General features: G+C 45.0%; 1 protein-coding gene across 1 annotated transcript in view; it reads right to left on the reverse strand.

The window, feature by feature from the left end:
- Positions 1-25,405, reverse strand: part of itga9 (integrin, alpha 9) — a 123,291-nt gene that overhangs the window by 68,571 nt on the left and 29,315 nt on the right. The window contains 4 exon segments of the mRNA XM_080449048.1: positions 16,962-17,122; positions 20,185-20,339; positions 20,698-20,743; positions 21,508-21,598. Of these exon segments, the coding sequence (XP_080305174.1) occupies positions 16,962-17,122; positions 20,185-20,339; positions 20,698-20,743; positions 21,508-21,598 (453 nt within the window).

Genomic DNA, 25,405 nt, shown 5'->3' on the forward strand with positions numbered 1-25,405 from the left:
GCTGCATGCAGTTGCCATTATAAACCTGAATTTCCCTCCAGGGATCAAGAAAGGTTTATCTTATCTTAATCCTGCCAAAGGTATCTGAGGCGGGGCAATACCAAAGATAAAAGCAAGGAGAAGACATTAGGCAGAATAAACAGATAGCTCTTCTGTCAATGTCATGTGATATTATCAGTGGTGGAAAGTAACTAAGTACATTTACTCAAGTACTGTACTTAAGTACAATGTTTTGGTATTTGGTCAAATATTGTACCTTTACTCCACTACAATTATTTGAAAACTTTAGTTACTGGTTACTTTGCAGATATAAATCATTATATTATAAAACATACATTAACCACTTCAACCCTATTTTATCCACAAGCTAACAACGCGTCGCATCGCGACCTGTTGTGAGCTTGTAGATCGGCTATTTTCAAACATTTTAGTACTTTTACTTTTAGTACTTTAAGTACATTTTGATACCAATACTTTTGTACTTTTACTCAAGTAAATTTTGAATTCTTGACCTTTACGTGTAACAGAGTATTTCCACATCGCAGTATTGATACTTTCACTTAAGTAAAAGATTACTGAGTACTTTTTACACCACTGCTACTGGGACATAGTACCGTAAATGCTTGGTATATAAGCATCAGATCATGGTTCCTTTGGAATGATACAGTTAGTTTGATTTGTTTCTGGAAACACCGTGACACACAAACAGTCCTGGGGTAAAAAAATCTGCCATTTATTAGCGGTTCAGGTTGGTGCATGAGGCTGGACGGACATCTGAGAATCTGCCTCTATTACTAACATCACACAGACGCAACTATTCTCTCCTGGTGAGACTTTGGGAGGTAATCATAAGCGCTTATATGTTGAATCATAATGTGCTTCAGAAGGCAAGCTTTTCATACTGTTGCTGTGATTTTTTAGACATTACTCAGAATAAACACGGTTCTGAACAGTCTGACAACTTCCTGTGACTTTGGGTGCTTGGGTGATTCATTTAACAATTAAGAACACGGAATTGCGACACATTGTGAGCTTGTAGATCGGCTATTTTCAAATGGCCAATATGTATATAGGGCTGAAGTGGTTACTGTATGTTTTGTAATAATAATCAAAATCTACAAAGTAACTAGTAACTAAACCTGTCAAAAAATTGTAGTGGAGTAAGATTACAATATTTGCCTCAGATGTAGTGGAGTAGAAGTAAAAGTATTGAAAATGGGAAATACTCCAGTAAAGTAAAAATTCCTCAAGAGTGTAATTAAGTACAGTACTTGAGTAAATGTACTTAGTTACTTTACACCACTACTTGGAGGCAAGCACAAATAGACTCAAAGACAGTAAAATCACAAACAGAAAAAGGGCAACAGGGGGGTTGTTGGGGCGCGTGCCGCGTGGGCGCTCTGACGCCTGGGCAGCGAGTCCCGGTTCGATTACTGGGCCTGGCGGACCTTTGCTGTGTGTCACTCCCCGCCTCTCTCTGTCTGTTTCCTGTCTCTCTACACTGTGGACTATCAATGAAGGCAACGAAAAAAACGTAACAGATGGCAGACCTAGAGGTTACGAATGTAACCCCGGTTTTAGTAGGTTCGGAGTTTACTACTCACTATGGGATATCAGCGCCCTCAGGCGATGAGACAGAGCAACACACACGCTCCCGGTGCCAATACTGATTGGCTAAGGGTATGTCACGAGTCCGGAAGACCCGGGAGTATAAAGCTCCCTCGTGACGTAGGCTCTTCCTCTTAACATTCTCCTCTCTGCATGCCAAATGCGCACAGAAAGGGGTGTCTGGTGAGTAGTAAACTCCGAACCTACTAAAACCGGGGTTACATTCGTAACCTCTAGTTTTACCACGGTTCTCCGTTTACTACTCACTATGGGATTCATAAACCCCCCTTGAGGTAATGAGCCACACAACCCTGACAACCCCGCACGCCCCTCAGCTCCTAGGTCACGTCCCCCCCGGACGTGACCTAAGACCCCCAGGCCATAGGTCCACGACCTCACGGCCCCTGGGCGCCCCCCCAGCCCACTGGGCTGGGGTGCGGGATAGATAACAAGAGTAGGCCCTGACAGACTCTAGAGTCTGCCCTATTTACTAACAGGCAGACACAGTCCGCCTCATAATAATGAGGAGCAGGGCCCTATCCCCAAGACACAGCCCTGCTGGTCCCAAGGAAACCTAAAGAGGAAGTCGGAAGATATGGAGAAAAGGCCCCAAGCCTACTCCCTATCCTCCACTGACCTGGAGGCAGCAGCCACACCCAGGACAGCGTGCGCCATTGATGACGCCGCCACGTCCAGACTGTAAAAGGCCGCAAAAGTCGACGGCGACGACCAATTTGCAGCCGCACAAATCTCCTGGATCGAAGCTCCCTTGTAGAGAGCCCAGGACGTAGCCATGCCTCTAGTAGAGTGGGCCCTCAGACCCCCCGGGACAGGGACACCACTACTCACATAAGCCAGCTTAATGGCATCACGGATCCATCTAGAAAGCGTCGCTTTGGTGACCGCCTTCCTCTGAACCCCCACGCCAAAAGAGACAAAGAGTTGTGTCGATGAGCGACTGGCCGCCGTCCTCTGGCAATAGAGCTTCAAGCTCTCACCGGGCAGAGGCAATGTAACCGCCTGTCCTCCGCCGAAGCGAAGGGAGGCGGATGAAAAGCCACCAATTCAACCGGATCTGGGGCCACCACCCCGGTCTTTGTAACGAACGCCAGGTCTGGTTTAAGCAAAACCTTCCTGTCGTTGTTCAGAAAATTCATGCACTCCGGGCTCACCGAGAGCGCATGCAAGTCACTGACCCGTTTAGCCGTGGACAGGGCCACCAAAAGGACCGTTTTTAGACTAATGACCTTCAGGTCCATAGACTCAAAAGGCTCGAACGGGTGACGGCACAGTGCCTCCAGCACCACCGTCAACTCCCAGACTGGGAACAGTGGCCTGTTGACCGGTCTAGCCCTTCTGGCGCCGTTCATAAATCGGCGCACGAAGTTATGCTGACCCACCGTCTTGCCATCGTCGAAACCTAGGTGGCAAGCCGAAATGGCAGCCAAATACACTTTCACCGTCGAGAAGGATAAACCCTGATTTAGCCTTCCCTGCAGAAAGTAAGAATGCTACACATCGAGGCCTGGAAAGCCACCACCACTGGTGACTGTTCCAACCCCCATCTGACCTCGTAAGCATTCCTCGTGGACACGGCCCTTGCGCCCTGGATGGTAGCCATCACGTCAGGGGGAAGGCCACACGAGCTCAAATTCACCCTCTCATGGGCCAGACCCATAGGTCTAGGTCCTGAGGGCGTCCCCCCTCCCTGCCGCAGCAAGTCCCTGCCGACAAGGAGGGCCCAAGGCACGTCGTGAAGGAGAGGAGCTTATCTCCTGACCTCTACGTGTCCCATGCTGGGGCCACCAGCAACATCAACAACCCTCGGAGCCTGACCCTCCCCCACATGGGGAGGATCAGCTCTATTGGTGGGAAAGCATAAAGCAGTTCGTTCAGGAGGCTCGGCACCTGGAACGCCTGAATGGACGCGAGACGTGAGTCGCATCACAGCGCCATCTCGCACGCCAATCCGTCCAACACCAGGGAGGCCAAACCTTCCTGCTTGTTGACATAGCACATGGTCGCGGTGTTGTATGTTCTGATTGAGACAGAACAACCCGGAAACCGAGCACCGAACTGTTTGAGAGCGAGGAAAAACCCCGTGAGGCTGGCGTCCGTGGTGATGACCTTCTGTGATATCACAGCGCCTATACTGACCCCCTGGGACAGAAAAGCCACCTGCGACCACGATCCGAGTGTCTCCACGACACCCTGGAAACACCACCACTTGCTGAAAGCCTGAGGTGAGTGGGATCCGAAGAGCCCGCTGCCACCTCTATACAGGTCTCATGTAGAACCTGCCCAAGCGGATTAGGTGAATGACTGAAGCCATGAGACTCACCGCCTGCATGCTTAGTTTGTAAGTGACTTGACGCCCTACGCGAAAAGACCTCACACAAGCTAAGACGCTGTCTAACCTGCCCTTGGACAGCCGCGTTCTGAGCGTGTTCGAGTCCAGCGAGATCCCCCAGAAGGTGGTCCGCTGAGATGGAACGAGAACGCTCTTCTGGACGTTGATTGTGAACATAGCGACGTCAGGTGGGAGAGGGCCACGGCCGTGTGCCGTGCCACCTCCTCCTCTGAGCCAGCAATTAACCAGTCGTCGAAGTTAAGTCGACAGACCGATCCCCTGTCGCCGCAGTGGAGCTATGGCCGCATTGGTACACTGCACGAGCACTCGCAGGCTCAATGACATACCAAAGGGAAAAACCGTGTACTCGTACACTCCCCTTTGTAGCCGAAGTGCAGGAATTCTCTGTGTGGAGGCCAGACTGGAACGTGGAGGCAAGCAACCTAGAGGTTGATGCCCGCCCATCAGTGCCCCTGATGTACCGTTTTGCAACAGCTTTTACGGTCGTCAACCAAGAAATGGATACTTGTTGAGGCCCTTCAGATTCAGAAAGGGCCGTACGCCCCCCCCCCCCTTTTTCTCACCAGAAAAAGCTTTGAACAGAAACCCAGTCGGTTCTGATTCGTAGATATTTCTCTGGTAACGCTCATGCTCAAGAGAGAGAGAGAGAACCTTCTCTCTTAGAGTCGTGGCTGCTTTTATCTTCCGCATGAGAGACACACTCGTCTGACATAGGAAGTAACACAAGGCATGTGGAAAACACACCAGTTCAACCACAATGTGTTGTTGTTGTTCAGGGGAGCCTGGCCAGTGTGTCACTGCCGTACTGAGCTTAACCAGTAAACACAGTGCAACGCTGATGTACTGGGATAAAAACAGATTCGGATTGCAACCCTCCCAAAAGCTGCTCACCGAGCGAGCGAGTCGGGAGGGGGCGCTGCTGTTATCAGTCCCGTGGGCAACGTGCACATTTCCACGGGGACCGATGACGTCGCCACGTGGTCCAGCGGACTCGTACTGTGGCGTCCATTAGAGACCGTTAGTGTCTGCCATGCTGTGAACAGGCCTGTCAGGCACAAAGGGCTCATAGAGGAGGCCATCGACGCCCAGGGACCCCCTGGGACCCCTAGCGTCGTGACCTCCTGACCGGGGCCGGATTACGTGCTTGTGTATTTTAAGACATTTTTAAAGGAACAAAATAAAGCACAGAGACAGTGTAAAACAACATAAAAAGTTTAACATACTCTTATGAAAACCCTTTATGTGTGTCTCAAAGCACTCAATGAACCTGAGCCTCCATCGTGGTAGTGTAGACAAAGGGCTAACTAGCTTAGTTTGTAAGCTTAGCCTGGTCTAGTCTAGCCTAGCTACAGGTCGCTTTTAGCCTTTAGCTGCTACCTGTAGCTGTTTGGCTAACCAAGAACGAAGGAGAGCTATGCCCACCGCAGCGTTGTTTTAGGGGACTGGCTAAGCGCTGCACCAAAACAACACTGCTCTTTAACTGTGTCGATGTTAGTGAGGCTAGTCAGCCGCTAAGTGAAACAACATCAGCCTGACTCTATGGGCTCATAGAGGAGGCCTTCGACGCCCAGGGACCCCCTGGGACCCCTAGCGTCGTGACCTCCTGGCCGGGGCTGGATAATGTGCTTGTGTATTTTAGTACATTTTTAATGCAACAAAATAAAGCACAAAGACAGTGTAAAACAACATAAACAGTTTAACATACTCTTATGAAAACCCTTTATGTTTAATTGTCTCAAGGCACCCAGTGAACCTGAGCCTCCATCGTGGTAGTGTAGACAAAGGGCTAACTAGCTTAGCCTGGTCTAGTCTAGCCTAGCTACAGGTCGCCTTTAGCCTTTAGCTGCTACCTGTAGTTGTTTGGCTAACCAAGAACGAAGGAGAGCTATGGCCACCACGTGTTGTTTTAGGGGACTGTCTAAGCACTGCACCAAAACAACACTGCTCTTTAACTGTGTCGATGTTAGTGAGGCTAGTCAGCCACTAAGTGAAAACAACAGCATCCTGACTGGAGGCTATGCCAACCTAGCATACCATAGCTAGTAATAGTCACGGCTAACTCACCAAGAGTGAAGAGACGTTGACATCCGTTTCCATGGAAACAGGTGACGTCGACACCTAACCCACGGGGCCCGTGCAAGCGTGGGGGTCACGTGACTGAGTACGGAAGCATTCCACGCTGCTCCCTTGTGTTTACAAAGTCCGTCGCCATCTTGTCTAGGCTTCTTGGCCTGGCTAAAGGAAGCGACGGAGCCACCTCCACCGAAGGAAGCACTCTGTCGCCCTCCAGAGGCTGGCGTGACACGGTGCTTGGCAGGTTGTAAATATTGGGGTGACCTTCGACCCGCGCCGCCATCTTGCAAACCTTCCTTCCCACAGTGGGCCTCTGGTGCCCTCTGCCGGATGGATGGTAGAATTGGAAAATTTTTGGCGTGACCCATGTACACTGGCATATAGAATTAGCACTGGGTTTATTACCTTTGTCTTGTTCATATCATGCACAGTATTCATCCCAGCAGCGTTTGGAAAGTCACCAAGGGACTTTCCAAGCGCTTTGGGCTTATAAGGGGTGGTTATCAACACGGGGACCACCTAGTGATCCCTATGCATCGATGCACCCCGACAGTTGTCGAAAACAGGCAGAGAAGTATCCCATTATTGTCTATCATGCTGTGAAGGCAGGCCTGATAGGCACAATGGGCTTATAGAGGAGGGCATCGACGCCCGGGGACCCCCAGGGACCCCTAGCGTCGTGACCTCCTGACCGGGGCTGGATAGTGTGCTTGTGTATTTTGGGAAATTTTAATGGAACAGAAAAAAAAAAACACAGAACAGTGGAAACAGCATAAACAGTTCAACATACTCTTATGAAAACCCTTTATGCGTCTCAAAGCACCCGATTGTAGCCTCGTTCTTCGTGGTACAGACGCCGGCTCTGAAGAGGCTAACGAGCTGGTGTTGTCCTAGCAAGCTAAGCTAGAACAGCGCTGCTAACAACCTGTTGCTTAGTGAGGCTAGCCATTCGTTGAAACCAGCCGCCACAGGTTCGAGGATCTCTTCCTCGGTGGCTGCGGGAGGTTCTCCCCGTCCGGGGCTCGTCGTGGACACCTCCTGGGTGTCCTGGTACGACGGGAGCTCCAGGAAATCTTCCCCGTCCTCCGCCATGTCGTCATCGTGAAGAGCCATCGACTCCTCGCTGGCAGGGGGGAGGGAGGGCCGCTGCTAGCATGCTGCGGTGGGGACAAGCCCCCATCGCAGCAGCAGCGGCGGGAGGTGGCGTCAGCGTCGCGGACGCTTGACGCTCTAGTCTTGGCATCGGCACCGGTGGGGGTCCCATGAGCCGGGGGGCCGCTCGTGCTGCCCGACTGGGGTCCCCGGTCCGGTGGCGATGGCGGTCTCACCGTTATCTCGTCTAGTCCAGCCGATCAGGGTCCTAGCCCTGACGAGCCGAGCGTCAAGTTGAGAAACGGTTAACCTCGTGCAGTTAGGGCACGCATCTGTCTCACCCGGGTGGGTCCTGGCGCAGAACGCGTGATCGACCCCCAAGCAGTGGAAGAAGACGCGGTGGGGGTCGTCTGCGGCGATGAGGGGGTCGCATTCCGCGACCCCGCAACTCCTCGGTGGTTCCATCTTGGTCCTCGGTCTGGGAAAACAACAGGCTAAAGCCTAGCCAGTAGCGTAGCCTAGTAGCTGCTAGTAATAGCCTAGCCACTGAAAGAATGAATGAGCTAGTAGCTGCTAACCGGTGTTAGCAGCTAACCGGCTTTTTCAGCTAACCGGCTTTTCCAGAACAGACCAAGAAATAAGGAAAACTGAGAGGATAGGTAAATAAATAAATACTTAATAAAAAGTTCCGGGAGAAAACTTATTTGCAAGGATTTTCCCGTGGGGATATACTCCGTATTCCCGCGTTGGGTTAAAGTTGAAATTTCTTGCTTTGTTGTGTGTGAATTTCTGCGCATTCGCTTGCAGAGTGGAGAAAAGAGAAAAGAGCCTACGTCACGAGGGAGCTTTATACTCCCGGGTCTTCCGGACTCGTGACATACCCTTAGCCAATCAGTATTGGCACCGGGAGCGTGTGTGTTGCTCTGTCTCATCGCCTGAGGGCGCTGATATCCCATAGTGAGTAGTAAACGGAGAACCGTGGTAAAACAGAGGTTGCAAAGTAACAGACCAAAAGGCAGAACCACTTCTGATTTGTTATAGGCCATAGACAAGTATACTGCAGGCACAGCTAAAGAGTAAACACACCGGCAAAGGCTTGATCAAGATTTAAAATAATGATGAAAGTACAGCAGCGAGCAACCCAGGGGGAAATGCTAGTTGGCGATATTGCTCGGTTCAGAAGCAACTTACTGCAATGTTTTGATTGCAGTAAGTTGCTCAGTGACATCCATGTTATAGAGTATTTGAAAGATGTCGAAACTAAATGAGGAATGGAGTTTGGGGAAATATAGACGGGTTTCTAGCAGATAAATCAAGTATGAAAGAGTAAAACCACACAGTAAAATCCTCTGTGTTAAATTAACACTGAGGATGTTGCCATGTATAGCAAAATCAAGCAGTTTTGCAAGAGGTAGTACTCTACTATATAGATTGATTAAAATAACATAAAGTAAAGTAAAAATACCTCAAAATTATACGTACAGTACTTAAGTAAATGTACCACCACTGCCTGTCAGGCACTAACCAAATGTGTCCACTGTAAAATGAGTTAAATTAGCAATTTTACTGTGCATATTCCCCTCTCTACAGATACCCTGTTCCGCAGCAATTTGAACACAACGATGGACCTTTAAAAGCACCCCATGCAGTTTAAATACCCCCCATCTCATGTCCCCGTGTTATGGGGACACGAGATATGGGTCACGCCAAGTGGAAATATAGGCCAGAGAAGAGGGGGGGGTGTACATATACATTGGGAGCTAAATTAAAACAGGCAACTGTTAGAGGCATTGGGTTAAGCTGCCTATTTTAGCTCTTCCTTGGAGACCCGAGTTGCATCTGCACACAGCCATACAATACCACGGATGACCACAAATGGAAGTGGCCGTTGGCATGATTTCAAGGCACGCTTGAACTACACTGTGAAGTCCTAAGAATTCATTTAACTCTGAGAGTATATGAATGGACCTGATAGGCTTCTTTGAGTTAAATGGACACTCAGGATTTTACTGTTTAGACTGCGATGGGATTGCTAAAATATAAACACAAACACACACACACACACACACACACACACACACACACACACACACACACACACACACACACACACACACACACACACACACACACACACACACACACACACACACACACACACACACACACACACACACACACACACACACACACACACACAGTATGACGACGTATAAATTGCCACTGCGGTAAACATGCCATGTGATGCTATGCAATGTGGAAGTGATCACAGAAATAGCTTTTGGAAGCAGCGCTGAAGATCTAATAAAGTGACGCTTAAAATGGCAAAGCTTACCAAAGACATGCAATACGTCAGTGTTAGGGGACAGATTTAAAAGACAAGATTCTAGCAAATGGTACTTTATATGACAAGTAATGAACAGGATTTTGTCTTGCAGAAATACTGCCTGTTGATGTTAGTAATAAAACTACAGCATTATAAATCTATTGACACTGTGATGCTAGAACTAGTTTCCTTAGAGGTGGTGCAGTACTGTATGGGGATTTTTTGGGGGGGAGCGCTCGTTTTTGTTCACTCACAAGGAATTTTCTGGTCCATGGGAGGAGGGGAAGTTGCTTTTACGGCTTCACCCAGCTGATGGCTGCTCAGATGGCTTTGGTGAGCGCACACGGGGGAGCTGTTAAGTTGGGTTAAGTGTCTTGCTCAGGGACACTTCGACACATGTATTACTGGGGGAGCCGGGTTCAAACCGACAGCTACACCTTCCCAGACGGCCTCTCTATTCACTCAGCTATACAGCCACCCCAGAACAAGGTAGGCGCGCATTGATGCTCGGGAGGCGAGCTGCCAGGCGAGCCAAAGCCCAGTTGAGCAGACAATGGCCTAGCACAGAAGTTCTCAAACTATGGTCGTGACCCAAAGTGGGGTCGCAGGAATTTGCCGTTGGGGTCAACCAAGGTGCCGATGGCAACCGAAAAAATAAGATTAAAAAAAGAAAAGTTGTGACCAGCGTGAAGGGGACTGTGATGAATGCAATTAGTGTTCATTGAAGTTCACCATTGCAGTAGCTTAGTCAGGCAGGGTTGTTAAATAAGCCTGACCAACTGTACCTATTTTGTTGATTAACACAGTAAATGGCAGAGGGCAAAGAGTTCATGACAGGGATGGCCACTTGACTCCTCATACACAGCAGTAGCCTACAAGTCAACACACACACACACACACACACACACACACACACACACACACACACACACACACACACACACACACACACACACACACACACACACACACACACACACACACACACACACACACACACACACACACACACACACACACACACACACACACACACACACACACACAAGCCCTTGCTTGCAGAGGCTGAGGCACACAAACTGATTTTAGCTGTTCATAAACGATTTATGTTCAATATGAGCGGGTTGTACAAATACATGGACCACGGGTCCATTTGGTTCCATCTGTACCCTCGCGGAGTTAAATTTAGATCAAACTTCTTTATACCACGACCCCATAATATGGGGTCATGGTATAAAGAAGTTTGAGAACCCCTGGCCCAGCATATTGATGAGTGTACTGTATGTTCATATAGCTGGTTCATGAGAACCAATATTATGGAACATGTATTTGTCAATGCAAAATATTGCAGTTGTGGATATGACCCAAACCAAATGAAGCATCCAGCGGCACATGAATGATGTTAGAAATATGAGCTTTTTCACAAGAAGTGTACATAACAGTGAAAACCTAAATTAACACTGAGGAGTTTACTGTGTGGGTTGTCTGGGAAACAATGAATACAGACAATGTGCCAATTACACAAGATTGCTGAACATAATACATACAGTATGACTCAAGAAATGTTGCTCTACTCACATCTACCATCTCACGCAAAAGTCTTTCTGGTAATTTGAACCCCAATCATTCAACATTCATCACGGTATGGGCTGTTTTCCCTCTCTTTAAGCGTGAGGTGCAACTGTAGTAAAACACTATGTGCCGTTTATTTTGCTAAAAATAACCAAACAAAGACCATCTGGAGTCCTGGTATGTTATTCCTCAGTCTCTGCCAACAAAAACAGCAATGATCAACAAGGTCGACTTACATAATTTTAGGCAGAATTACCTCGAAAACAATATTATGATTGAACTATTAACTTCTGTGCTCTGTTGTTTTCAGGGTGCACACACATGTGATTTAGTGACAAAATATTCCAGATTTTTGCACAGATTTCACGTGTTAAGAACTGACCCCTTTACTTTCCGGTTCTGTTGGTCCATTTACATGGAACGAAATCAAACTTTAAGTGCGTGCAATTAAGCTCTCTACTTAAGAGTCAACAGCCTTTTTGGGGTGTGTGCTTGATTTATATGATCAACCAAGGCAGGGTCTGTGACAACATGGTCAGTGTATGAGAGCCATCACACAAAATGTAAGAGTAGAGGCTCAGAATAGCTTTCATGGACCGCTTCCACAGGCACTCATGCATCAGAGGCGAAGGCAATCAGCCCTGACGCATGGGGTTTCCATAGCCAGCGTGGAGTTCCAGTTGACACAACACCAGCCCAGCACCCCCTGCTGTGTCGCTATACTGGCCTACACACAGTATTCTCACTATTATGTGTGAGCAGAGGGACATGGGTGGAGGAGGGTGCGGGGGTGGTGGTGTGGGGGGGGGGGGGGGGGGGGTGTGCAGGCTTCCCCTGAGGATACAGTTCGAGCACCAGCTGGTTTCCATTAGCATACCTCTCCGAGGGAATGGGAGGACTGGCTCATGTGGGCAGACACATGAGCAAGATAAATGATGAGATTTTACCAAACAGACGAGACCCCTCTTCCCAGAGTAGAGGAGCCAGATTACTTCTGATTATGATGATTCTGATCCAGCTGTTCTCCTCTCTGAGGCTCCATGAACAAAAACACATATTGTGATAAACACACAAAGACCGTTAGAGAAGCGGGTTCAGGTAATCTTTGCTCCCTTTACTTTTCCTAAATCATATATACCTAAAGTCACTCAAAAGTTCTAAACAGTCTGGCTGTGGGCTGCAGTCAGCTGCAGCCTTTGGCACAGATGCTGCCGGTGTGGCTACAGCTCTGCCACTACGCTGGTGTGGCTTTAGCCCAGTGGTTCTCAAACTTTTTCATGTCAAGGACCCCCAAAATTTCTTTTTTGGCTGCGGACCCCGTCTAAAAAAATAATAATTGTGCCAGGATTTTTCAAAAATAGTAGATCTACAAGCTCATAGCGTGGCACGAAGTGACACGCTATGAGCATGTATATCTGCTATTTTTGAATAGCCAAAGTATAAAATATGGTTAAAGTGGTTAAAATGATTGTGACGCCATATTAAGTAGTTTTGCTGGGGACCCCCTGGTACCCCCCCCCCCCCCCCCCCCGGACCCCTGGGGTCCCCACTTTGAGAGAACCCCACTTTGAGAACGAATGGCTTAGCCATCCTTTGCCGTTTGGACACCCTTGGTCTTTTGGCAGAGTAGTCCTGCCTGTAGCGCAGGAGCCTAATATCTGCCTTGGCCATGGGGGTGGGGGGGGGGATTAAAAACAGAAGGGAAACCATGGCCTCAAACATTGATAACATAGTGATCGACCACAATAAACAGAACAAAAGATATCACATCAATCCAAACTAACTACTGCATGGCACGCCTGCTTGGTTTTATCAAATGGCTTTGGCAGAAGACACCACATGTGTGCCTCATGCAAGCAACAGAACAGCTCCTTCCTAAAAAAACTCGTTAGAAAAGATGCGAGATTGTTGGAGCCTATACAACAAAAGCTCCAAAGAGTGGCTCAAGAAGTTGCTGTACGTCAGGGTTGATTTCGTCGACTAAAACTATACGGAAAAAGTTCGTCGACTACCTTTTTACACTGACGAAAACGAAATAAAAACGAAATAAAAACTAAGCTATGATGACTAAAACTAGACTAAATATATTGACAATTTGGTCAACAAATAAAAACTAGACTAGAATGTTAGGGAGGGACTAGTGGAGAAGAGATCCAGTAGAACTAAAAGACAAGTCATTTTATGTTTGGTTGCGCTCGGGTGTTGCGCTCTGAAAATAGCCGATCTACAAGCTCATAACGCGTCGCGCTGCGACACACGTTTGTGAGCTTGTAGATCGGCTATTTTCGGCATGCAACAGAGTGTAAAATCTGCCATTATTACACCATCAAGGCAAGGCAAAACACATTTTAGTCGACTAAATCAAATGTAGATTTTTATTCAAAAGAGTGTGAATAATGCCAAAATCAACACTGCTGTACATTTGTTTACAAATGATAATGGAACGTCATAACATTGCTAAATTGTAATTTAGTGATTGAACCAACTGACATAACGTAAGCTGCATGTGGGCCTTTAAGTAATAATGCAGTGTGACGGATGGGTCTCCTCACATCATTTAAAGTGTGTTTATCTCACCGTAACATTAAAGCACAGAGGAGGAGATGCCTCACGGTTGCGTGGCAGCTAGGCGCCATATGTGAGTGGTAATTAGCAATGCCCACCCAGAAACGTGAAGAAGATGTTTAGTTAGGGTTTGAAAAAAATGTTTCACATTGCAGATTTACTGCACACAGAAGAAACACACGTTTGGCATGATTCATATCACTCTTAACCCTTTAAGACCGGCAACGCATCTGTGTCATTTTTAGATTAGAGACAAAAAAAAAAAGCATTATTTTACACTTTGGCTATTCAAAAATAGCAGATATACAAGCTCATAGCGTGGCACTGGGTGCCACGCTATGAGCTTGTAGATCTGCAATTTTTGAAAAGTTGTGAAAATGTGTGCAAATCTGTGAATATATATTATTTTAAAGCGAACATTTTTTAACTCATATCTTTGCTTCTGGGGGGGTCCCTGGAACCAAATATTTTGAGATGGTGGGTCCGCGGCCAAATACATATACTTTTGGGGGTCCTTGACCATTATGAAAAAGTTTGAGAACCACTGATATTATAGCAACATAAGTTTTTTGGGAAAAATTGTCTACAAAGACAATTGTAGAATCGGCTTCAGGTCTTAATGGGTTAATGTCCAATGCAGTGAAATTTAGTGGGAGAAGAAAAAGAAACGTTAAGTGCTATAATATTTACTAATGAGTTTATAGGCCAGCGAAACCATCCCGCCTCACAGGGGATGGCTGGATAAACACATGCCACACATCACCGGGTAATCCTCGACAAGTGCTGCTCCACGCAATATGATGGATGACAGGGTTTATTGCTACAACTGCTCTGTGTGACATGTACTCACGGCAGTTCAACATGGTTAACTCTTTGACAGCCAGAAATAAAACATTGTTTGCTATAAGCTTACTGCCAGCGATTTCCGAGTGTTTTCACTAACCTTATAATATTATTCTTCACAACGGTCCACCCACCGATCGCTTTAAAAGACGTAGGGAATAGAATAGGACAAAAATAAATTGTGCCGCCGCGATAATCCATTCCATAGTTGTATTTCGGGTAGGTAGGACAACTACTGGTTGACAAGTATGTCTGCCTCCCTCAAAAGGAGCGGTAGAAGCTTGGTCTCTATGTGTGGGAGGCCTGGGTTCAAATTCCAGGTCAACTAACAGATTGCAGCTATACGTTGTTGTACGACGAATATTGAAAATGGCTATTTTGGAAAATGTCAAAAAATTATAATAATTATACATATATATATATATATATATATATATATATATATATATATATATATATATATATATATATATATATATATATATATATATATATATATATATATATATATATATATATGTTTGAAAATGTCTGAAAATGTTGGCTTATAATGACATGCCCAAAATGTAGGGACACCAGGGTTGAAAGTTGTTAAATGAAGAGAGGAAGGCACGGTAATGGCAGCTCCCGTCACTCTGCTGCCTCCCACAGTGAAAGGAGCCAGGGGTAGCGCCGCCCGGAATGTCCAGTGACATTAACCGGATCAGCGCGGCGGTGGGCCTTCCACGCCGGAAGAGGTGAGACACCCACCGAGGGTGCCCTCAAGACGTGGAGCCAGCCTGCTGCTGCTACATAACATAAAATCTCAGGGACACAATAGAGCAACTATGCAGCGACAAAGGAGACTCTGTTTTCCTCCTCTGTTTCTCTGTATATAGTCCTGCAGACACACACACACACACACACACACACACACACACACACACACACACACACACACACACACACACACACACACACACACACACACACACACACACACACACACACACACACACACACACACACACACACACACACACACACACACACACACACACACACACACAGTCGCAGTGCAACACGGTTTCAGGAATTGTAGAGGACCTGAGTGTTACGGCGCCATGCCCCAATAAAGGTGACTCTAGTCTCCACCAAACAGACTACGTCAGACTACAACAGACTGGTAGTCTGTTGGCAAAAGTTGGCATTTAGGTTCAGCACAAGCAGTCGGCTGATGCACACATTGTTGTGCTAATGCCTTCACTGGCCTGCAAGATCTTGCCAGTGTTGCCAGGTCTGCTTATTATAAGCGACTTTGGGCTTGTTTTCCTGTAAAGTCGCTTGTAAATATTCATAGTTGCAGGTCACTTGTTTCACTTACGTAATCTGGCAACACCGGAGCTTTTTCACTCGCACCAAAACATAACACACATAGCATTTTTAGCACTAGTCTAGTCGGGTTTCTCATCGTCGGGTCGATTGAGGTCTCGACCCGACGTAATGTCTGTGCACTAACTGGCTGAACCACCAGGCATCCCGTTTATCAACAACTTATGAATGATTTGTAGTTCGCCAAACTAATGTAAAATGTAATGAATGCTACTCTTTGGTGCAACAAATACATGTGTGAGAAAACAAAGCACAGCAGCAAATCTCCTATCACAGAGTGAATGCACCATACGCCATGGAGATCAACTGAGGACATGGAACACACACACACACACACACACACACACACACACACACACACACACACACACACACACACACACACACACACACACACACACACACACACACACACACACACAGGAAGGAAAGACACTTAATACAGGCGGAAATGGCTGAGGAGGTACATCCTCGGCTCCACCTGGGTTATTGTCAACGTGTTCTTGAGCAAGACACTGACTGAACCCCTAACTGCTATAGAGTTCTCAATGGGCCTGAAAATGAAGGCCCGGCCCTAACTGGGCCCTACTGGGCCGGCCCGAGGCAACAATTACCATAGCCTGGTAAACCCTCCCTCCGGAAATCTCATTTCCATTTGATTCCAGGAGTCAAATGGAAATGAGATTTCCGGAGGGAGGGTTTACCAGGCTACAATTACCACTAATTACTTTTAGGCCCGAAAACCCCCACAACCCGAAAAAGCCACGCATCCAACAAGCTTTGAACTGAGCAGATTGGACCTTCCGTTACAGAGATAATGGCCAAAACATCTCGAAAACGGCCACTTTAGCCGATTTTCGAGTTTTGGCCATTGTCACCCGTTTTTCTTTCATGGGCTAGGAAGGTCGGACGGCAACAAACTAGATACCCGAGTAAAGATCACTTTGAGCTGCATCCAACGCATCCACTGCCATGTCCGTCAGCCTCACCAGCATTAGGCCGCTAGGGGCAGTTTAAAGAATTTGAGAACTCTAAACTGCTCTACTGAGCAGGTTGGTGTCTTGCATGGTTTCCTCTGCACATAAAGGCGCCACCTAAGATGCAATATTTACACTTTCACACAGTTTGTGAGAAACGTACCTTAACGTAGGCAGTGTACTGCTGGCACTGCTCACTGTGGATCTCCAGGCTGAGCTGGTGGCTCAGGAAGCTGACCTGGGCTCCGTTCTGAGAGAAGTAGACCCTGGAGGCCTGGGTCTTCTGTCTCTTATCCACGTCAGCTGTCAGGTTGTACATCAACTCTGAAAAGACAAGACAGAGGCGTCATCACTGAACCACTATTATTCTATTAACCACTACAAGGTGAAAATAGCTGAACATTCTGTGAAAAGTTGCCGCAAATAGCAGAACTTCAAGCTCACAACGCGATGCGTTGTGCTTGTAGATTTGAGCTTGTAGATTTGAGCTTGTAGATCGACAAAGTTTTGGTGTGAAGGGACAGTAGGAGGGGGCCAAAGACAGACCCCTGGGGGACCCTGGTCAACAAAGAATGAACTGTAGGGTTTAAAGGGTCGTTCACATGAAGCATTCCAACTATAATGATAACTATAAAGATAGTTTTTTTAATCAAAGACATAACGTTGATGTAATAGTGCTTGGTGCGAACGGCCCTTGGTTACGGTTGACTTTCTCCACCGACTCATTGCAGCCATACCTCTACTTTAGGATCATTTTATGTATTTGAAATAATAGTCAGATGGTTCTTTGGCCAAAACTGCAACCCCCAAAGAATCGCTTTCAAACGAGACCGCATAGTTTGGTTTGCTGCATGGCAATTACCACCAAAGCATTAGATACAACAACACAGTCAAATGTCAAATAAATAGGAGTCATGAGACGACCACAACATGTGTGATAGTTCTAGGGTCTTGTGTTATTACACACACACGGATGTTGTTTTGAGTCGATTTAAGGTGATTTGATGAGTTATCAAGTATGGCAAAACACGGCTTGCCGCAATGACTTGCAATACTTTGACATTGGAGGACATTTTTCTCATGGTTTTATCGCCGTCACCACAAAACCAATTTTCTAATTTCGTGTTAATCTTAGACCATTTTCAAGCCAAACAATTATCTGAACCTCACACAACAACAAAATTAAAAAACATATAACAGTTTTCTTCCCAGTAGTCATAACAAAAAAACATTACACGCTGCTGCAAACCAGTAAAGAAATAAATAAGAGGATGCTGTAAAAAGTATCTATTTATCTAGGTGTTTTTGCTCTTTTTTTATGTGGAAGCCCTGCTGAAATGACAAAGCTGTCCATGAAAACATCCTGTTTATACAGACACATCACAGGGTGAAGCAGGAACGGATTCACCCGGAAAATAAATGAATTCCTTGTTGACACTGCATTAGTAACACTGTGAAATAAAAAACTGTGCCTTTGATCCGCTCCGTTTATTGGCAGCGTTAAGAAAACAAGAGCTCCACTCTCCATCTGACAAATCACCAGTGGTGGAAGAAGTACTCGGATATTTTACTTAAGTAAAAGTATCAATACAGCAATGTAGAGGTACTCTGTTAAAAGTAAAAGTCCTGAATTCAAAATTGACTTGAGTAAAAGTACAAAGGTATTGGTATCAAAATGTACCAAAAGTAAAAGTACTAACATTTTTGAAAATGGCAGATCTACAAGCTCACAACGCGTTGCATCGCGACGCGTTGTGATCGGCTATTTTCAAATAGCCTATGTATAGAATAGGGCTAAAGTGGTTAATATATGTTTGATAATATAGTAATTTAGATCTGCAAAGTAATTAGTAACTAAAGTTTTCAAATAATAGTAGTGGAGCAAAAGTACAATATTTGCCTCTGAGATGTAGTGGAGTAGAAGTAAAAGTATTGCAAATTGGAAATACTCTAGTAAAGTAAAAAAGTTACTAAAAATTGTACTGAGGGACAGTACTTGAGTAAATGTAATTTGTTACTTTCCACCAATGCAAATCATACACATGAGGGTAACTAACATTCTAAACGTCTCTTGACAAGCCCATATATGGGCTTTCTTCTGGTCATTTGAAATCCAAGTCGCTGAATGAATCAAGCTTCAGTATGTAAGTAATTGCTTCAAGAGGGTGTCATGCTGGTAAAAACAGTGGGAGGGGGTGACAGACAAACACACAACCCAGCTCGGACCAAAGGGGACTGTTTGCGCCGCACACAACAGAGGGGGAAACGCCATGACCTCACTACCCACCGAGTGCAAAGGAGCGTTTCATTATGGGAGGCGACCGAAACAGGAGGAGGAGGCGCGGCTGCCTTTCCACGGAGGTTGCCAGGTAGCTTAAACAGAGGGGCTTTATTCCTGGCTGGCCAGAACTTATTCATTATGTAACGTTGTAGTCTGGTACTCGTAGCTAGCGCTCCCCTGGGGGGGCTTCTTGTGCAACACAGACACACCCAAACACTGCAGCATGGACGGACCACACCCCAACACTACTCACCCCCACTAACACACTGACTACACCCACACTGGTCCAGACAGAGAGCAGAGGGCCGACAGGCTTAACTAACTAGTAACTATTAAAGGCTAAATACAGTGTCCAGAGGTTAACCATATATACCCACTGTCTGGTAACTGTTAATTCACCTCAGTTATGATGATCACATTCTGCTTAGTGTTTGAGTTATAACCCATCATCGAATTCTGAGAAGGTTTAAAGGAGTAGTTCACAGAAAAAAATACTTATTTTCTATCAATTACACACCCCATGACGCATTGAATTCATGGAATTTTTTTTAGTTTTTGTCGCATTCCTAAGCCAATAAGGACTATCCCTTTAAGACAGTGTTTCTCAAACTTAGTTTTTTTTTTTTCAAGGACGCCCAGTTTGATATGCATTAGGCCACGGACCCCCTTTTGATACGTTTTCTTTTTTTCTTCCCTGATGGGACCTCAATCTACACTTTTACAGACCTGTAAAGGGTCCATTTGGACCCCCTGGTGGTCCCCGGACCTCATGTTGAAGAAGTTTAACCACCAGCATCCGTATTGTGGGGGAAAAGCTTTCCCCACACAATAACAGAGAACAGAAAATACACCAGCATAGAGCCCTGAGGGACTTCGCTCAACCATATGGGGTTTAAAAGTGGTTAAAAAATGTTTTTCTTTGCTACAGTTGTACTAGTAACTCACCTATCTGTCCTACAGTTGTACTAGTAACTCACCTATCTGTCCTACAGTTGTACTAGTAACTCACCTATCTGTCCTACAGTTGTACTAGTAACTCACCTATCTGTCCTACAGTTGTACTAGTAACTCACCTATCTGTCCTACAGTTGTACTAGTAACTCACCTATCTGTCCGGGCACCTGTCTCCCCCTGAAGCTCAGGCAGACGGTGACGTTGAAGCAGTTGAGGTTCTGCGGGCCCTCGTGGCAATGAGGCACGGAGATGTTGATGGACGCCGGCAGCAAGATGGTCACGTCCACCGTAATCACAGGACGGGTCCTACAACACACAAACCCCGCCCACACACAACGTGGGGGAAACACCGGACATTAAAGCCTGATTTAAGGGCCGTCGTTCACACACCAAGCACGACTATAACTGTAACTATGACTATAACTACAAAGATAAAGTTTAAACAAATCTTACTAACTCAAGTGGATGGCAGAGTCCACACCACAACTACAACTGGTTGCTGTTCGGGCAGAGAACTCTTTCGCTTGGTGCGAACGGCCCTTTGTACTTCGCCGTACAGTACGGCGTTACCGAAAACAGCTTGATCTACAAGCTCACAATGCTTCGCATCACAAATGGGTTGTGAACTTGTACACCCCACCACCCACCACACTCCTTCACTCACCTCAACAGCACCACGCTATCTGACATAAAAGCTCCAATGGTGACATCTGTAACAAAAAACACAAAGCATGGTAATGGTTAAAACCGTTAAAGGGATTGTTTTTTTTGTTTTATACAGGATGTATCAAAAGTACTAAGCCATTAAGACCGGGAACGCATCTGTGTCATTTTAGATATGAGCTCTATAACCATTATTTTCTACTTTGGCTATTCAAAAATAGCAGATATCCAAGCTGAGTGAGCTTGAGCTTGTAGATCGGCTATTTTTGAAAAAATCATTCAAATCTTTGAATATATATTTTTTTAAAGCGAACATTTGTGACTCAAATCTTTGCTTCTGGGGAGGTCATTGGAACTAAATATTTTGAGATGGGGGGATCGGCGGCCAAATACACATTACTTTTGGTGGTCCTTGACATGAAAAAGTTTGAGCACCACTGATATTATAGCAACACAAAGTGTTTCAGAAAACTGTAGAATCGGCCTCGGGGTTAAAAAAATGTTAGTACATCTGATTTTTACACTTTTACACCTGTAATAAATAGCGTAAACAATGCACAGAGGAGCTTTCACAGCTTGTTAGTTAGTTATGCTGGCTGAAAGACTGAATGTCCACTGTGGAATGCAGTAAACAAGATGCTTCTGACTGCATCACGAGGCTCTCGTCTCACCACTATTACACTGAGAACCAGGGTTAAAATATGAAAAACCCAACATTAAATTACCTCCTCTTGGATGTGTTCATTTAAATCACCAGACGTACATGCACGCAGTTTTTTGGTAATTAAAGTTATTTAAGGGTTTGCATTACCGGCGTATCCATTGCCGTCCATGTCCACATTGCCAGAGATGGACTGGCCAAACATCTGCAGGCCAGGGTTTATACTTCGTCCAGACAGCCTCTGCAACAACAACCAAATGAACACCTTTATACAAACTAAGCACTAAACAGCAGTGGTGTAAAGTATCTAAGTACATCTACTCAAGTAGGCCTACTGTACTTAAGTACAATTTTGAGGTATTCTGTATTTACAATTTTCAATACTTTTACTTCTACCCCACAACATCTCAGAGGAAAATATTGTACTTTTACTACACTTCAATTATATGAAAACTTGAGTTACTAGTTACTTTGTGGATTTTGATTAACCACTTCAGCCCTATATATATTTCGGCCATTTGAAAATATCCGATCTACAAGCTCACAATGCGTCGCAATGCGAAGCATTGTGAGCTTGTAGATCAGCTATTTTCAAAAAAAAAAATTATACATTTCTAACTTGTGAAATGGGGCATTCTACACAATGAGTACTTTTAATTTTGGTACTTTAATTTTGATACCATTACCAATACTTTTTGACTTTTAATTAAGTAAATTTAGAATCCCGGACTTTTCCGCACTTCTACAATGCATTATTGATACTTTTACTTAAGTAAAGAATGCGAGTACTTTTACCACCACTGCTAAACAGCACTATGAAGAGTATACAGTGCTTCATTATAGCATGGCTGGCCGTGGTAGTTATTAACCATGGACCATGACAGCGTCAATGTCACTGTCTATTCACAGCTTTGGCCAGAATATCTTAAATACTGTAAAACACAGACCCATTTCCTGATTATGGCTTTATTTTTAGATTTTGTGTTTGTTTCCATTTTCTCCAAAGTCATTAAAACATTTTTGAACATCCCGCACCTGAATAACTGAGTCAATGCCAGCTATACATCATTGTGCAGTTTACAAGTCGTGGACTTTTTCCATGGACTACAGTAAAACCTTTTGGCTAACCTTTTCATTCATTCCACACTTTAAAATGCATAAAAAAGCAACAATAATGTAACTTTCTCAAACGATAACCACACAATGGTATTGAGTGTGTTGGACTACCTGTCTCAAGCAAGTTTCAAGTCTCCGCACAGCACTGAAATGCAGTCGTGTAAAGTCACTAAGTACTTAAGTACAATTTTTTGGTATTTTTTACTTTACTGGAGTATTTCCAGTTTTCAGTACTTTTACTTCTACTCCACTACATCTCAGAGGCAAATATTGTACTTCTACTCCACTACAATTATTTGAAAACTTTAGTTAATAGGTACTTTGCAGATATAGATGATTGTATTATAAAACATATTAACCAGCCCTATTTTATACATAGGCTATTTGAAAATAGCCGATCTACTAGCTCACAACGCGACGTGTTGTGAGCTTGTAGATCTGCTAATTTCATACATTTCAGTACTTTTACTTTTGGTACTTTAACTACAGTATATTTTGAAGCCAATAATTTTGTACTTTTACTCAAGTAACATTTACACAGGCCTTTTACTTGTAACAGAGTATTTTTTACTATCTGAGTACTTCTTCCACCACTGCTGAAATGAAGGGAATCCAGTCGCTTTGTCGTAAATAAAATGACAGCTTGTTATGGAAAACGGTCAGCACGAGTACACTGTAAGTCGTAGTCAATGGGCTAAACATGCCAAGACCACCGCTATGCTCCTTCAAGTCCATAATCTATAGCTCTAGCATTGCTGGCATGACACTCATAGTGTTAGTGACAAACTCCACACATTAACCAGCTAAGCCCTATGTAGTGGCAAAGTCCTTTACCTTAACACTACTGGTTTCTGACGGCCGGGCATGATTGTTTACGTGTGCCCTTGAATAATGACGTCCAAACATTTCCATGAAGTTCATAATAAAAGTATTTATTTTCTCTTCCAACCAAAATTGGCCGTCACTTTCAGGGCTACAAAATATTAAGGCAAAACACAGTCCACAAACTCTTGATCAGTCACAAAGCACAGTCAACAGCTGATTTCTTCTTCCCAATCAACAACACCTGCACTTGATTGACACCACATGGCAAGCCTTGGCCTTGACCTAGCCCTGAAACATGACTGTCATACCATGACAGTCATGGTGCCGAGTCCCCCAGGTCTAAAGTTGTGTTCGATTTTTTCACATTGCCATCTCTCACATAAACATAAACGTTCAGATTTCAAATATAAAGTACTTACCACCGAGCCACGGATGTTACAAGGCGATGCGGACCGCGATGAGTACCCGTATCTCCCGTATTGTTCAATAAAAAGCATTTTAATCCCATCGCCGGCCATTTTGTTTGTTTTTTTTGTTTTGTTTTGTAATGTATCAGAGTGCAATACACCTTCCAACCATTAGTGTCGCATGGTCGAAAGTATCGGAGACAATTTGGAGAAAATGGCCGGCGATGGGATTAAAATGCTTTTTATTGAACAATACGGGAGATACAAGTACTCATCGCGGTCCGCATCGCCTTGTAACATCCGTGGCTCGGTGGTAAGCACTTTGTATTTGAAATCTGAACGTTTATGTTTATGTGAGAGATGGCAATGTGAAAAAAATCGAACACAACTTTAGACCAGGAGGACTCGGCACCATGACGCTTGTATACAAGCGTCATGTGAACCATGGCTAGCCTTGACCATACCCTCTAGTGACATAATAATAGAACAAGCGTAGTGCTTTCTTGAGTTTAAAATCCTCTTAACAGACCTTGTATCGAACTGTACTTCCCCTGTGCTTGTCTTTGCAAACTGTTAATAAAGTATTCAATCAATCAAACACCCTATACTGTATATACTTCATCGTACACCGAAGAGCAAAAATATAGCCGATCTACAAGCTCACAACGTGTCACATTTGAGCTTGTAGATCGGCTATTTTTTAGGTGGAGAATAGATCACCATACAACCAAAAGAATGTAAGCTTAACAGACATAATTGCTTCCATCAATAACACACACGGATCTGCCAGTACCCCAACGGCATGTCTTACAACACTTATGAGCTTAACGCCTTAGCGCTGTAGGTTGCTACCAAGATGGACCGCTTTCTGTTCCTTAATCCCTCAATAAAAAAATGAGGTTGCTGCCGTTAGAAGGGAGACTACCGGCTTTTTTTTTTGTGCCACAGAACATCTCAGTAGCGATGATGGACTGCTTGTATGTGGGAACTTAAGATCTCTGGGTTTTTTTCAACAACGGAGATGGCTTTGTAGTCACTAATGAAAACAAGCTCTTGAAGAAACTTGCTTGCTCCTCCTCATGTAGAATTATGCGGCTGGAAAATCTATTCCCAGGGTTACACGGCCACCTGGGCCCTCTCTCCTCAACCACACATTACTCAATGAGTTTCAACAACCACCAAGCAACTGCTCCTTCCAAAACACACATTATGCACAAGTGTTCTCGTTGAAGTCGAGATGAAAATGAAATAGTGCCCCTTTAACCCCTTCATGCCCCCCGACAATTATGTGCACCTACTTAAAAATACAGTATGCAATATCTTTGTGTTCTTACCACTCCAATCAATGTTTTAACACCATTCAATCTGGGAACGCAAGGGAACATTTGTAAAAATATTGTTGTTCCAGGGACCCCCCAGAAGCAAAGATTTGTGTTACAAATGTTCGCTTTAAAAAAAATATATATTCAAAGATTTGCCCAAATTCCCATGATTTTCCCAAAAAAATGCAGATCTACAAGCTCATAGCGCAGCACCCGGTGCCGGGCTATGAGCTTGTAGATCTGCTATTCTTGAATAGCCAAAGAAATCTAAAATGACAGAGATGCGTTCCAGGATTGAATGGGTTAAAACTAAAATGATGCAGGCTTACATAGGCTTGAACCAAATACTTTCAACCAATAATATGACATCCACCAAAT

This window comes from Gymnoscopelus braueri (genome assembly GCF_963280865.1).
Source record: "Gymnoscopelus braueri genome assembly, chromosome: 14".
Taxonomy (NCBI): Eukaryota; Metazoa; Chordata; class Actinopteri; order Myctophiformes; family Myctophidae; genus Gymnoscopelus; species Gymnoscopelus braueri.